The 15,971-nt window shown below is 51.8% G+C and overlaps 1 protein-coding gene across 2 annotated transcripts; it reads left to right on the forward strand.

Moving 5' to 3' along the window:
• The first annotated feature begins 2,118 nt into the window (after positions 1-2,118).
• On the forward strand, positions 2,119-15,673 carry PAQR5 (progestin and adipoQ receptor family member 5). Of its 2 annotated transcripts, none has more exons than XM_069798689.1 (9): positions 2,119-2,660; positions 4,879-4,931; positions 5,413-5,645; positions 5,855-5,982; positions 6,113-6,318; positions 6,990-7,116; positions 11,858-11,954; positions 12,483-12,624; positions 13,257-15,673. In XM_069798689.1, exons 3-9 carry the CDS (start codon positions 5,595-5,597, stop codon positions 13,502-13,504), a joined length of 999 nt encoding a protein of 332 aa, XP_069654790.1. In that variant the 5' UTR covers positions 2,119-2,660; positions 4,879-4,931; positions 5,413-5,594; the 3' UTR covers positions 13,505-15,673. The 2 variants fall into 2 exon arrangements, with proteins under 2 accessions (XP_069654790.1, XP_069654791.1); XM_069798690.1 differs by lacking the exon at positions 2,119-2,660 and adding an exon at positions 2,698-3,286.
• The last annotated feature ends 298 nt before the right edge of the window (positions 15,674-15,971 follow it).

A 15,971-nucleotide genomic window follows, 5' to 3' on the forward strand; every position in this document is an offset into this window, starting at 1 on the left:
GCCGTGACCCCCCCAGATCAGCGGTGCTCCCTGTGCTCGGCCACACTCAGCTCACACTGTTCTCCATGAACGACAGAGCAGGGCAGCAGGATCTGGCCACTACTCAAATACCAATTTTTCATTTTTCATCCTCTCTGGCTTTTAATACCCTCCGTAAAAGCTCTTGGCTGGTTTGTGCTCGCTGCTGGTTTCCAGATCCCCGGGATGTCCCGCTCGCATGATTGTAGTTCAGCTTGGATTCTGTTTTGCTGCAAAAAACGTAGCTGGAGGTTCAGCCATTCAGTGCCGGGAAGGTTTGAAACTCGTTGCACCAGTTCCATGGGAGGCACCACGGGGCTGGCACAGCCTTTGCAAGCGCTGAAAACACTGGTTTTGGAAACATGAGGTTTCCTAGGCTGCTTGTACACGGGCACGGTGCTGAGAAGAAAGTCCTGCCTCGGGCTGGAGGTCATGCCCAAAGCAGGGTCAAAGTACTCGGGTATAAAATCTCTCCTCCGCCGCTGCTAGGCAGAGCTGCTGCCAGTGCACGAGCTGCCAGTGCGAATGAATGCGGCTGGATTATCTGATGGGTTTGTGTCAATGATCGTGTAAAAACAATCAGGAGTAATTTTAAAGTTTTTTATGGTTTTATTACGGTGCAACAGCAGACTTCATCCTTTCCAGCTCATTTGACTGGCTGCAGCTCATAAACCCAGGCAGGCGAGGGGGTAAGTAGAGTAAATCTGCATCTTGGTCTCTGCGGTCAATGGTTTGGAGGAAAAAAGAGCCCAGGAGATGGTTTAAAACACATGCTTAATGCCAAAAGCATGGAATGGGCAGAGAGGCAGTGTTTTCCTCCTGCTCACCTCTCTCCTGGCCCGGAGCCCTGCGGGGACGGGGGCTGCAGGGTATGAAGTCAGTGACAATCTGCCCCAGGAGCCGAGCTGTCCCCTGCCCCGCAGCTGGATGCAGACGTGTGTGTGCGCAGCCCGGCCATGGCCTCACCCACCCCGTGCCTGCAAAATAAATCCTAATTTTGTGCTAATTTGCTGGCAAGGGGGAAAAAACGCTGCAGGAGCTGTGGGTGACCCAGAGGTGCCCGGTTATCCATGATACAGCTCCTCCTCTGAGCAATGCTGTGATGAAATTGTCTTCCTTCTACTGCCTGGGGACGGCTTTACTTTCTTCATCCAAATAAAAGGGCTGTTTATAAACCCAGCCTTGCATGGGCTCACGCCGAAGCGTAAGCATCGGCTTCTGCTGGCACCCATCCGTCCCCACATCCCTGGCTCATCTCCTGAGCTCCTGTTTGCTGCCAGGGATGAATTTCATGGTAGCAGAGGTCATGGCCACAGGGTTTGGGTTTTGCAGGTGGCATCTGGCTCTCTGCATGGGGGTCCCCTCGTTAAGGAACCTGTTACTGGACCCGTTGGTGCAAATCCCCGTGCCCATCCCATAGCTGCCTCCCGCCGGTGGGTCAGCCAGCGAGGCTCTGACATGGGGAAACGGGCATGCTCTCAGCTCTGGGGCATCCCTCATGGTGGGAACAGCACCCGAAAGGAGATGGCAGAGCCCTGGGAAGCCGTTGTCCAAGGGGAAGCTGTGCTGCAATGCTGGCAAAGGAGGGTTAATACGCTTACACCCAGAAACTGATGTCAAGAGACTTTCCCTTGTGATTAAAATGCAGGATAGTGCTGTACATTCACCAGCCCTGATTTCATATGACCCTTAATGCTTCTCCCCGTGACCCGTGAGCAGTGCATTACGCTAGGCTCCAGTTCTTCCAACTACTTAATAATACAGGAGCAATGCCCATGCAACCCTCTCCAGCGACTCGCAGTACTCAATCTACTGCTCTATTCAGATATTGTGAAACATGTTACCAACGGCTGCAGTAAAAATAGAGGCTTTATCGGGGAGGAGAAGGGGAACTGCGCTGGGGTTTGCAGCCGGCACAGGCGTGGGGAGAGCCGGTGGCTCCGGCTCCGCGGTGACCGAGGGGACCCCCATCGCCCAGCCGGCTGTGGTCCTCTGTCCAGCTGGGAACTATGTAAGAACTCTTTCCAGTTTGGGAGCACCTCCCTCTTCATCTACAGGAGGGTTTTAACTTTACAGTCTCCTTGGAGGCAGTTAAGCAAGTTTCGGGTGTTTTCCGGTGCTAAAGCAGAAGGGCCTGGGAGCTGAAGATGCACAGGGAGGTCTGTGAGTTAATATTTTTTCCTGCCCGTATTCCATTTCCTTGCAGCCCGGCTGAAGCTAATCCAGAGCACAATCTGAGAGCATTTGGCCACAGTTATTTCCGGTTTTATTTTGTTGCCTTTTTCCTGTTCCACTAAAAGACGAGCCAGAATTAATTTGCTCCTAATCTGGGAAAGCAGCCGGCGGGGCTGACCTCCGTCGCGTCCTTCCCCCCGAGCCCAGCTGGGGTGCGGGGACGGTCCCGCCGGGTGCCAGCAGCAAGCAGGGGGTTTGACAGAGCTTCCTTGCCCTTCCTGCCGGGCTGCTGGTTTTGGCAAAACCTGCCCCAGCCCGCTCGCTTGGCTGCCTACGCCCCGGCCAGGCTTCCAACGCGGCTGGGCCATGTGGGCTGTGTTTGTACACAGATGAGTAATACGGTCTCCCAGAGCCAGCGCCGGCGATAACACAGCATCCGACCCAGCCCCGCTCCTGGGAGCAGCGCCGTAAGTACCGGCCGCTCTGCTTTTTCCCCTGAATCGTTTTGGCTTGCTGCTTTTCACGCTACTCCGGGGATGCTGGGGGTTTGCACGGCACGATGCTCACCCGTGGGTCTGCACCCGGAGGCTGGGAGTTTTTCACACGCGCCGTGAGAAGATGAAGGTGGGAAGGAGCTGTGTGTGACAGGGACGGTGCTGCGGGGGCCGGCAGGACTTTGCTTTTTCTCTGCCCTCCTACAGCACCAGCAGCTCATGGCTGTGCTGGTCGCTTGCAGAATTTATGGAAGTTTCACTCGGCAGCGTTTTAGGAGCGGGACGGGCGCTGAGACGTGGCCGTCCCCCGAGGAGGACGAGTGAAAGCACTGGGTCTGGCAAAGAGCTCAAGCACGTGCCTGAGACGCACTGATTTTGGAAAGCCTTGAGCTTATGCGTATGCTCGGAGCTGCCTGCTCATCTCAGATCCCGAGCAGATACCAGCAGCCACCCGCAGCAATAACAACCTCCTACAAAGCCTCTGTTGTTCTGCTGGAAAAGGTCTTGGCATGTCCCGTGCTGCTGATGCTGGGGCCGAGCACTCAAAGGAGCCCAGACGCTAGTTTTACAGTTCAACTAGTCTCTCTCCTTGTGCCGCCGTAAGTCATAAAAGTTAATAATTAACAGCTAAAAATATTTTTCCCTCCATTGAAAGGCACCGGCTGCCGGCTGGTGCTGGCGGGGAGAGCTGTGCCGTGCGAGAGCTGCTGCAGCCACGCTCCACGCACGCTGGAGCCAAGTCTGGACACGCGGCGGAGGGACGGTGACAGGGGACGTGTCAGGGGTCCTCTCGCCAGAGACAAACCGCAGCCTTTAAGGGTGAAAGCCGGTGCCAGGCAGGAACGTTCCCTGGCTGAACTCGGCGCAAACCAAAGGCTCCCGGGCTGGACCTGCAGCCTGCGGTGCCTGACATCCCCACAGGGCTTTGTGCATGGCCATGGGGGGATGAGGAGGAGGAGGAGGAGGAGACATCCCTCATCCCACACCGCTGCCACCGGAGCACTGCTCTCCGGGTGGAAAAAGTCAGCTGAAGGAGGAGGAAAACACGGGACTGCAGGGTGTGCCTGGGCTGCTGCTGCACCCCGCAGCTCCGGTGACTCATTTTGCTTTTAAAAATACAAGTTCTTCGTTAAGGCTGGGCCGGGTGCTTCCCACGTCCTTCTGTGGAGGCAGCCTGGCGTGCGGTGGGCACAGGGGACAGGCTCCCTGCTTTAGGCATGGTTTGCCTGGGTTGCACCCAAGTGCACCCAGCCTGGGGCTCCCATCCAAGGGCTCTTTGCAAATCAGGGCTCCTGCACCTCGCGACGTGCCTTTGTGAAGAGCTTGTGCGGCTTCCTTGGCTTCACTGAGATAACAGACATTATTTTTGTTCCATCCCATCATCACCTTCATTTGTGTTTATATCAGCCATGCAGCAGGGATAGGCAAAGGCTGCCTCTGTGCCAGGCTGCCCTTTATTTCTGGAGCATGCAAATAACCGACTGCAGCCCTCGTTCCCTGCCCTCGTTCCCTGCCCTCCAGCTGGGTCCTGAGGCTCTGGAGGCCACCGCAGGGTTCAGGTCCCTTTTCCCCATGGAGAAGTGCAGGAATACTGGGGAGGGGGGGGCTTCAGGCTCTGCATAGCTTTAAGGCAGTGTGCTTGTAGTTCAACAGCTGAGAAAAAAGCTCCTGATTTAAGTCTAATCTTTAACTAAAGGCATTTCCAGTTTTATTTTATGTCAGGTTTATTGCTCTCTTGCCTCGTTAATTTTTTCCTTTCTGTTAACCGCCTCCCAGCCACCTCCCTCTCTCCAGGCACTCCCTGCACACGGTGGCCCATGGCATTTTGCCCGTGTTGTACCAGAGCTGCTTGGCCGTGAGGAGAGGTAGAGTATGGGTGGGGAGGAAGAGCAGGGGAAGACGAAGGGTAATGCCAGGGGCCAGGAAAGGGCAGCAAAGGGGTTTATTTGGGACTAGCCAGTCTCTGTGCGGCACTGGCAACGCGTGCTGATGGCTGAAACTCGGTGTGTCCCGATGTGAAGTTACGGGATGGCTGGGGCAGCCGAATCGCCATCCCAGGAGCAGCTCTCAGGAGGCTGATCTCACAAGCCGAGCCTCGGGCTCCCTTCTCACCCAGCTTCCCCTGGGCCAGGTGCTCCCTTGCAGAAGGGCACAAGAGATGATGATTTTCTTTTTCACCTTTATTTCACAGACCGGAGGTGGAGGCGGAGGGCGGAGAGGCAGCGCTGCCAAAGCCATCAGCAGGTAAGAGAGGGAGACGTTGGGGCCGGAGGGGCTGCACCGTCGATGTACCAGGATGTTCGATGGGGAGCTGGCAGAGGGGAACCAGCCCAGGTGCTGCCTGGGACCCTGTGTCCTCCCAGCTTCCCTGAGGGGACCTGCCTGCACCCCGCAGTCCCCCAGCCCATGCCCAGGGCTTTTTGTGCAACTTTGAGGTGCTCCGGGGACATGGGCACTTGTTCCTGCATCATCCCTGGCTCTGTTGGGGTGATAATAGCGGGGGTCAGTCCCTCGGGGTGGTGGGCACAGGGACATGCTGTCCTTCTCCCCCTGCCCCTTTCGGGTATGGGTGGTAGGGAGGGATCCCAACATCCCCTGCAGGGATGGATGCCATCTCCCCTCCCCATGCCATGGGAAGCCCCCAGGAAGCATTTAGCCACGTGCGGGTTTGGGACCCTGCATGGAGACACTGTGCCATGTCCCCACGAATGCTCATCTCCCCCAGGCCACCCATCCTGAGCTCGAGGAGCATTGCTTTGACCGTCACAGGGCAGCCTTGTCCCCATACCATCGCTTCCCCAGCGGGGTGTGAGATGCAGCCAGGCGAGGTGTGAGGCACTGCCGGGGCTCGTCCCCAGGGAAGCCGAGCCGAAAACGTCCCTTGGAGCTGGAGCCCTGATCTGCGCAATGCTGAGCCTCAAGTTACCCCGGCTGCTTAGCATCAACCAAGTGCCTAAGGTCAGAGAAGAGCTTTTCTTCCCTAAGCCCAAAGCTTGGCGGGATTTGGGGAGGTGACGGGCAGCCCCTCCCCCGGACCACCTCCCATGGCAGAGGGGACACGGTTCTGTCCTCGTAGCAGGGTCCTGGGTCCTGAATCACAGGCAGCCTTTCAGCAGCCTTCCTTCCTTCTCCTCCAACTGCCACCAGTGCCAGTCTTTGCCTTGCAGGGGTACCAGGAGCAGGGGATCCTCTTTGGGTATCGCCCCCCCAGAAGCTCGGCAGCAGACTGCCTCCTCAGCGTCTTCCAAATGACGAATGAGACTCTAAATATCTGGACGCATTTTGTGCCTGCCTGGTAGGTACCGTGCTCTGGGTCTTCAGCATCTGTGGGAGGAGGTGGTAGGTCTCTGTGGTGGGAGCAAGGCTAGGGGAGCAGGGACGGGGGACACCCCAGGGTGCAATGCTCACCTTCCTCCAACCCACAGGTACTTCGTGTGGACCCTGGTGGGGCGGCTGCGGGGGCCGGGGGGCCGGGAGGACCCCCACTCCTGGCCCCTCCTTGCCTACCTGCTGACCTGCTGCATCTACCCCCTCGCCTCCAGCTGTGCCCACACCTTCAGCACCATGTCCACCCGCGCCCGGCACATCTGCTACTTCTTCGATTACGCGGCTCTCAGCATGTACAGCTTGGGTAGGGACGGGCATGTCTGTGGAGGTTTTGGTGGGGTGCCAGACCCCAGCACTTCCCTGGGGCAGCAGGAGCTGAAGCACAGGGAGGCATCAGGGAGGGGGCTGAACCCCGGGTGCTCAGATGGCTTGTACCCACCAGACAAGCAGAGCTGGTGGCTGCTTGCGTGTAGTTTCCACTCCTCCTCTTCCTCCTCCCTGCAGCCTGGTGCTTGGGAGGGACAGTGAAGCATCTCTGATGCTGCCACAAATAATAATTTGGGCCTGGATTTCATACTGGGCAGCCCTGGGACAGAGGCCTGGCTGTGTGACACTCTTCGGTCTTTGTAGTAAATAGAGTAAGGAAAAAAAACACATTAAAGACAAATGCTGTCAGTGAAGTCGGTGGCACCTTGCTGGGCTGCAAGCCCCGAGTAAGCAGCAGCAGCCAGGGTCTTTGCATGGCACAACGTGCCTCCAGCTCCCCAGGGAAAGGCGTCTGCAGGAGCTGGCTGTCGGGGCGTCTGCCTGATGCTCTCCATAGCTACTTAGCCGCTCCTCTACCTTAATTAATATCTCCCTTTCTTGAAAGCACCTAATGCCAAGCGCCAGTTTGAAGGTTCACAGCTGTGCCCATGAGAATGCTGAAGGTCCTAGCAGGACCTGGAACTAACTGAGCACCTCCTATATTTCCAGGGTCTGCACTGGCATACTCAGCATACATTTTCCCAGCAGAATGGGTCAACAGCACTTTCCACCACTGCTACATCCCCATTGCCGTGTTTAACACTGTCGTTAGCACCAGTCTGTCCTGCTATTCCAGGTAAGCCCCTGCTTTATCTGCCATGATGACTACAGCATAATCATTAATTAGTATTATTAAAAAAGCTTTTCAATTACAGGCTGTATTGTAACAATATGAGCCTTCGGCTTAGGAAGGGGAAGAAGAGGACTTTTGGCTTTGGAAGTGTGTTGCGTGTGGGCACTAGGAAAGTTTGATGATCAAAAATGCAAACAAATGAAGTAGCTTTAATTTTTGAAAGTTCAAAAGGTAATTTTGTATGGTGTATGCCTGGCAGGAAGATACCCACCTCCAGGACCTTGTTCAGGCCGTTGTTTTTCTAATATAACCTGCAAAAAGGGGTGGGCTCCAGTGCCCCCAACATTTAAGCATGTCTTTAGGTTTAAACATGACATTGGTCCTGCCAAAGGCATGTATCAGCCTAAGTGCTGTGTGCGTGAGGGTGTGTTTATATGTGCTTGTGTGTGTGTGTTTATATTTTTTATATGTGTGTATAACAGATTTGCAGAGGAGGAACTTCAACATTCTCGCAGCCGATTGCATAATTTTTAAAGCATGAGCAGCATTGTGTACATGGTATTTTGTTCCTGAATGGCATTCGACAATTTGTTTGGAATAACTCAAATGTCTAAACTCTTTGGCTGATTTCCAGTGATACATGCTGTGCTAGATCTCTAGCTGGATTGGGTTTTGCTTAATTTATGGTAGATACCCCCCGAAGGCTGTGTTTGTAAAGCACTCATGTCTGTCATTGCAATGACACACAGTTTGCTTTGCAAAACGTACAATTCCTATTTTCACAAGCAGTGCAAATAATTTGGCATTATTCCTTCCTTCTATTTTGGGGTGTCATTGTATTTTGGGGTGTCTTTGGCATGTGGTCACCTGTCGCAGCATCACGTAACCCCAGGGGTCTTTTCCTCCCCAGCTGCTGTGGCCTGGGCAGCCCCCCCAGGACCCCCACAGCACAGTGCTGTGTTTCGATGCTGCTGCCTCGGCAGGGAGAAAGATGCTCCCATGCCCTGGCAAACACAGCAGGAAGAAATCACGCTGCCTGGCTGGGTCCACTGCAAGAGGGTGGGATGCAGCTGAGCATCGCCATGTTTTCCCAAGAGGGAGAGTGCCAAGCTCTCAATATTCCTTGCGGATCCTGCAAATTTGGCTCATTTAAGTGTCTGTTGAGTACAGGAGGATTTACTTGCCTTTTAGTCTGTGGGTTAGTCACTGGAGTAACTCCCTGCGGTAGAAGATTTGGACCTATCCTTGGTATTACTGAGCAGTACTGCAAACTCAAGGGTCTCTCTTGGATCACTCAGTGGATGATGCCAGTTGGGGCTTGGTATTTTTTTCCTTATATTCCTCATTTCTTTCTCTTTCTTTTTCTCTTTTCCCCCTCTTATTTTTGTCTTGTGCGTCTCTTTATTGTCTCATTAGATGGGCTTAGCAAACGAAGCTCACTGATCATGTGCTAATCCTAGTACTTACCACTTGAAGATAACACTTAGGAAATATCAGCAACTTGAGATCAGTTCCAGATTAATTTGGATTGTTAAAAAAAATTCTTGATCTGCAAATTTAATTGTCAGCATCTATCTACTACAAAACTGTAAGTACAGGTATGTGAAACACATGCAACTATCGCTATGTGATAGAATAGCACTTCCTGTTGTCTCAGTAATTTTCATTAGAGAAGTAGTAAATCCATCCAATGTAGGCTTAAAAAAAAAAAATCAACAAAGCATCCCTGGGTGAGCAGGAATACTGACTATACCATACCAGTGGGGAGCAGCAATGGTGCTGGGTTGCCCCCACGGTGGTGAGCAGAGTATGAGCCCCCGTAATTCATCACTGCACCCTGCGCACACCGGGTCATGTCTGGAGACCGCGTTAGCCATGGGGATGCTGCCCCAGCACACTGGGCTGCCAGCGTCCCCACGGCAGCTGCTCTCGCCCCGTGCCCCTCTGCACGCCCCACACGTGTGAGCATCTCAGCTGTGTCACACCAGCCAAAAGGTCCCTCCGAGGTGTGGGGGGTTGGATGGGAGCAGACCCAAAACCGAATTGTGCAATGGGCGGTGATGCTACCGAGCCGGTTGTGCTCGGAGGGGACCTGTCCAGGCACTCCCGCTCCTGCCTGGCTCGCCGAGGGCTCAGCAGCAGCAGCACAGCAATGCTGTTGGGGCTGCTCCGCCAACCGCACCTTGGGCAGGGTTCTCTTCAGGAACGGGGAGGGTCCGTGGCTGCCGGCGGCCCTGGGCGCATGTGGCACTGCCAGGGACTGGAGTCACTTGAGGAGGGAGAGGTGAGCAGCGCGCCTGGCCGTTTCAGAGAGGTTCTTTTGAGGGAAGGGCTCCTGAGCCCGGCTGAGCTTCTGCACCGTGGCCAAACGCAGCAGCAGAGTATGCTCAGCCTCTCGCATGCGCCCTGTGAAGGTCAATGGGAGTATGGGTTAATGCAGAGGAGGATGCAGCAATGTGATGAAGGCAGGGGCTTGCAGTGGGGCATCTGAAGAAAGGCATTTGCTAAGCTGCTGCACCAAATTTTACCAACTTCTCAGGAAAATTTTCCAATCCTAGATGGGTGGTTGATGAGCCGACAGTAAGAATTTTTGTATGGTTGGTTTTTGCATCCTGTGCCCTAGGAACATTGAATTGCCAAACAGGGAAATGTATGCAGATGGATGAAATAAGTGTGTTTATCCTTTACGTGATGCTAGATACCTCTGTCACACTGAAATAGAGAGCATCCAACTGCATCCCCCCCTACTGCAGGATGAGCAGCTGCACAAAAGGTTTCTTTTTTGCTTGACAATTTGACATCTCCTTGCGGACATCCCCATGAAAGCAGAAAAACCTGTATGGGTTTTTCACGCTGAGAACAGAGTACGCTTGAACTCTGCTACATCTCACGCTATCCTCTGTGAATAGGGCACTGTCCCCGGGGTTACCGTGCGCCTGGCCGTGCGCTCAGGCTGCAATACAGTGGCTCTGTTTTGGCAACAGAGGAGCGCAGGTTGGATCGGTACGTGGCCGAAGGAGTGGGAAGATGTGTGGCAAGGGTGAGCGCAGCACCGCACAGCAGCAGGCGAGCAGGACGGAAGTACAGCCCTGGGCAGGTGAAACCACAGTAGGAAAAGACAGCAGGAATCATGCAGAAATACGGCAGAAAAATAGAGCAGGAGGCATCTTCAGCATCATTGTGACATCTTCTGAGCAAGCCACAAGCCATGGTGGAAGGCCAAACCCAGGAGGAGCAAGAGGAAAGCCCTTATGCAGTTAGTGGCTCTTGAGCATAAGTTGAAGTGTTGGGGTTTCAACTTGTATTTTGGGTCATATTGATTGAGCCCTTCTGCTTTGTGGGCATGTCTGTTGTAATTCTGCTCAAGTTAATCTCCCTGTTTCCACATTGGGCTAACACCCTACAAAAGTTGGTCTTTCCCAGCAGGGAGGCATTGGAGGGAGAGGTTTTCCATTCCTGGTCTGGAGCTCCCATGGCGGCGGCGGGAGGGCAGGGTGATGGGCTCGCTGCTGGAGCCCTCCTCATGGGAGGGAGCATCCCGACAGCCACCCTGCTGCCCCCCAACTGCCCCCGTGGCCGGAGGGGCAGGTGTTGGTGTGGGGCACGTTGACTGTGCCGGTCTTGCCGCGGGCGGCTGGAGATGCTGCATGGAGCAGGATGGCTGGCGGCTGTGCCAGCATGTGCTGCTGGGCATCTCCGAGGCTCCCCTGGGCTTTCTGTCTCCAGGTTTCATTTGAGTTGTGTTCTCCATGTGGCAAGAGCAGGCTTGGGGCTTGGCACAGGGCTTGCAACCCAGCTCCAGGTTCTCTAATGGCTTTCTGGGGGACCTGGGTGGTCAATTATTTTGTGATTTCAGCTATGAAGTATGTCCTACATTTCAGCAGCGTGATTTCCGGGGGAACAAAATACAGAATAGTATTCCCTGTCCAGACATATGCTTTCCTCCTCATATATGGTATGATTATAACCAACAGGCTGCTTCTTACATTATAATGGTGATGTCATTAAAAAGTAACTTGTTTAATTAATTTACTTTGTGATTTCAGTAACTCTCTCCATGCATTCTCTGAAATGACAATCGCAAAGTCTTGGCAGGATGTAAAAAAGAAGGATGCTGTGATACGTCGTGCATTTCAGACATAAGCTGCAATACAGCTTAATTAACAAACAGTGACAATCACAGCCTGAATGCTGCATTACCTACAAAGCCTTCCAAACCAAGGCAGATGTATTCTCCTTGATTGCTGTGCTCAGAAGGCTTGGATTCAAAACCAAGAGTGAAAACTCAGTTAAAAACAACTGCAGGGGCAGCAGCTGTTTAAAGACCAGCTCTGCTTCTAGCTGCTGATGGGTAATGGTTAATGAGCAATGGTGAAAGAAGCAAAGTCAGCCATGCCAGGATAGTGTAAAAAAGACTGTTTTCAGAGCTGCAGGGATGCACCTGCGAGAGTCAGAGCATAGAACAGGGGAGGGTGGCCCCTAAATCCTTCCTCCCCCAGCTCAGGGTTCTACCAGGGAAGATTCAGCCACATGAGCTGAGGGTGGTCACAGCATTAATACTCTCAGCAGACAAAAACCGCACTGCTCTGGCTGAATTCACAGTCGTCTGTGGAAGGATGTATGTGCAGCCTATATACTGCAATTCACGGTCCCCAGCAAATGACTGACAAACAGAATCCAGCGCTTACGTTAGCCTAATCTGCCGTGCTGTGCCATGTCAAATACCTTCTCTGTTTGCCTCTAGGTTTCTGGAGGTGGAGCAGCCCAGGTTCAGCAAGGCTTCCCGCACCCTGGCCTTTGTGTACCCGTACCTCTTCGACAGCATCCCTCTCTTCTACAGGGTACGCCTCCCACGGCCCATATTCACAGCACCGAGGCATTTGCTTGCTGCAGGGTTGGAAATATCAGCTGCTTCATCTTAGTCTGAAAATATTTGGGAAAATATGCCAGCCTTCTTTTTTTTTAAAGGAAAACAAACTCCAGCAGGAAAAGAGATTTGATTATTTTTTCCTGCACCTACTGATAGGCAAATTCCTTCCACTTCAAAGCGCTACGTTCAAACTTTGCCTATGCTGGAAAGTTACTGCCTTTGAAAGCTGCAAGTTTTCCAGTTCCTAAACTGGAGCAGGGTGGGAATTTTGCTGCAGTGAGGTCTTAAGGACAGGATGTGTGGGGCTGGGACTTGCATGAAATGGAGGCAACAGCTCTTGTACTGAGCCCTGGGTCCTGCACCGTGTGCCCTGGTGTTGGGTGATGGGCAGCTGGAGACGATGGGGGCTCAGGGAATGGCACTGCCTCCTTTAGAAATGTGTTGTTCCCCTCTTTCCTTTGCACGGTACCCCTGCACGGATGCCTCTCTGCTGCTGCAGTTCTACTTGTGCGCGGCAGAGAGCTGCACGGAGGCTGCGATCCTGGTCCACTACAAGCACACCATCTTTGCCTTCCTCACTTGCTTCATCTTCGCCAGCCATCTGCCAGAGAGACTTGCGCCAGGACACTTTGATTATATTGGTAAGTAAGTGCTGAAAGGGTGAGTTGGCATTGTTTTCTCATTATTTTCAGGATGAAAGCGCATTAATGCATGAGTGACTCCCAGAGGTTATAATATATTCCCTGCTGGAAATTTGAAATGTTTTACATACAAGATAGAGCAGTCCTGCCTAGGTAAAGTGGGAACAGCTCCGGAAGTGTGCTGTCTTCAAAATGTTTCACAGAGGGTTTCTTGACCACAAAGCGCTCATTTCTCATGCAAAAAACCTCACCTGTGGCACAGCAGTGCTTCACAGTGCCATGTCAGGGCACTGCAGGAGCAGCCACCAAGGAGACTGGATGGCAGTCCTGGCCGCACTGGGGTTTTCCCTGTTCCCCCCTCCACGCCATGCACAAGCACAATGCTCCTTAGCACATCGCGTGTGCCAGGACCGCAGCAGCAAGCTGCACGTCCCTCGCTTCCATTACAGCTGGCTGCATTTTGGAAAGGAAGATCTCTGTGCTCTGGTGGCGCAATGATAAAAGCCACAGAAATTAGCAGAATAAATATTTAAAGGCAATGGATGCTAGGCAGAAGGTCTGCTGAGCCCTCACGGCGGTGTCTTAATGAAGCCCAAGGAGTTTCTTCGTGAGTGCTTTTGGCTTTGTTACAGGGCACAGCCACCAAGTTTTCCACGTCTGTGGGATCATCGGCACGCACTTCCAGATGGAGGCCATCATGATGGACATGGCTGAGCGCCACAACCGGCTCCTGCCCACCTCGCTGCTTCCCTCCTCCCTGCAGACCCTTGGGTCGATGGGCATCTGCATGGCTGTGAGCCTGGCTGTTATTGGGCTCTGCTCGATGTCCCTGAGCTTCATGCCAGAGCCTCTGCACAGAGAAAAACCACATGGGCATTAGGCTTCAGGTCTAGATAGTATTTATGCTGCTCCACGGGAGACACCCTAAACAATACATGTATCGTATGGATGAGGAGGAGTTTATTTGCCTACGCTCTCTGAGAAAATGTTTATTTAAAATTTTCTCAAGAGCGAAACATATTGCACTGGTTTTTGTACATACAGCTTTAAAGCTGGGAACAGATTACGAAATGCTTTTAGTAGAGTTGCTATTTCACCACAAGAAATATTTAAAATAATCTTAACTTTTTCTGTAAAAGGGAGAGAAGTGCTAATACTTTCCAAAGCAATAGGCATTCATCAAGTCTGCCTTACGGAGGAATCGGGGAGGCAAGTGAACATGGATAACACCAGTCATCTGGTGACACAGATGTCCTTGTCATCAGTTTAGACCAATAGCCAAGACTCCTTGGCAAAGGCATGAGCAAGGGCTCTCCCAGGGGCTCCCTAACTAAGGTTTTCACCTTGAAAGTGGCATTATATTGGAGATTAAAACCTCAAATATCCATTTAACACAGCCTTACACTAAACCCAAGTGCCTGACAGATGTGGGATTGAGAGACTAGAGTTTGCCTATGTTTTAAATTCAGCTATTTTTAATCATTACCCAGAGAGAGTTCTTCTGGAACTCTCCGTGGGACATTCTTCCAGAACAGCTTTTTTTTTGTTGACCAGTTCTGGTGCATAGGTAAGTCCTGGGAAATTAATTCCCATGGGAGAGCTGAGCTCCTGCCTGTGTGGGCGATGTGACTGCCCTGCGGCTGATGCAGCCCCAAGCACAGAGCATGGGGGGCACCATCCGTTCCTCCTTGCACTGGACACCTCCGTCCCGTACTCACAGCTGGGCTCTTTCTCTAACCTCATTTGTGGCATCAAAGGCACATGGAGGAAGAAATACCTGCACCTGCCAGGTGACAACACGGGCTTCCTTACAAGCACTGTTTGGTACCGAGTGTTTAACACGGGTGTGAAGCTGCCTGCAGGCAGCTGCGCTGTTCAGAAAAGGTGTTTGACACTGTGTTGAGGGCAGTGGCTGAGAAATTCATGACTGCCACGTCAAGACATCCTCTCCTGGGTGTTTCTGGAGGCAGGATACTGGGCTAGATGGACCCTTGGTCTGAAGGTGTGACTGATGGTAGAGCCATCACCTCTGAACCTCTCTAGCTTCTGGTCCCACTCGCATTGAAGAATGTTTTTCTTTTCATAAGGGAATAGGATGGGGGTGTCTGGGGAGAATAAAACATCAGCTGAGCAAGAAGTGGGAGTCTGTACAGCACAGAGATGTGAGCATTGTTGGATGAAAGGCAGGAGTTAGAACAGCTGAGCTGGTAATGCACAGGGGACCAAAACCTGTAATTTTAAAGCATTTCCAGAGTTAGACCTCTGCTTACCCAGCAATAGCCCTGTGCTCTGGCGGTTGCTCCTCACTTCCTTTTGCTGCTGCACCTGGATTTTACAGGCAGAAGCAGAGAGCCCTGGAGAGAGCCCGGAGGTCTCAGCCTGGTCCAGGCAAGGGGGAGGCAGCCCATGGGGAGAGCTCAGCTGGTGGCTCCAGTGACGGAGGTTGTCATGTTGGATTTACCTAACACTGTGCAGGAGGTACAGGAACAGGTGATGCAAAGATTACTGCTAGGGAATATTATCAAGCTTCTTGATAATCATACGGGTGTATAATTTGTTTTGTGTATAATTGCTTCTATCAAGGTATAATTCATGCACTTTTGAGTGACAATACAATGGCTCATTAAATATACTATGGGACAAATAAGTCTTTCAAAAAATAGCTTTCTTTTGAAAGCTGACCAAGATTTATATTAATATTTATAAGCACTGGAACATAATTGTTTATTCAACAGTTTTATTTCATTAAAAGAGAAAACTAATATAACTATCGCACTGATATATGCTAACCTGATTTGTATAGTTTCATAAAAATACCATCTGTGAAAATTAATCACTTCAGAGATAATTGATAATAATTGCAAAGCTTATTTACCTTGTGTACTCACGTGACCGGAAAGGAATCTGGCTCTGCATGCAATACATGATTTAAGAGTCTATAAAATTTACATGAATCATTGTACATTTTTTCTTAGTCATTTAACTTTTGAATTTTGGAAGTCCTCTCATCCTCTTTGGGTGAAATTATTTGTAGGAAAACTACATTAAACCCCCCCCCCCCGTATTTTAGACTACCATAATCCCTCTGGATCCTGCAGCGCTGCACATGGACCCTTTGTCTGGTATGTATGTTATGCACTGAACGAGTGAATGTTTGATCTTGAAGCAGCACAGGTCAGCCAGATTTCTTCGTCCGCTGGAGACAGACCTCCAAAAAGCTATTCAATGTACTAAATTTTATTCACATAAAAAATAAAAAATCTGTGTTAAATTGTTACAAGTAAATAATACAGGATATTTATTTGCTGGAACATGTTGTTTCATTGTGTCTCTGCGCCCAGTCCAGA

The sequence above is a fragment of the Haliaeetus albicilla genome, chromosome 12, assembly GCF_947461875.1.
Source record: "Haliaeetus albicilla chromosome 12, bHalAlb1.1, whole genome shotgun sequence".
NCBI classification, from domain to species: domain Eukaryota; kingdom Metazoa; phylum Chordata; class Aves; order Accipitriformes; family Accipitridae; genus Haliaeetus; species Haliaeetus albicilla.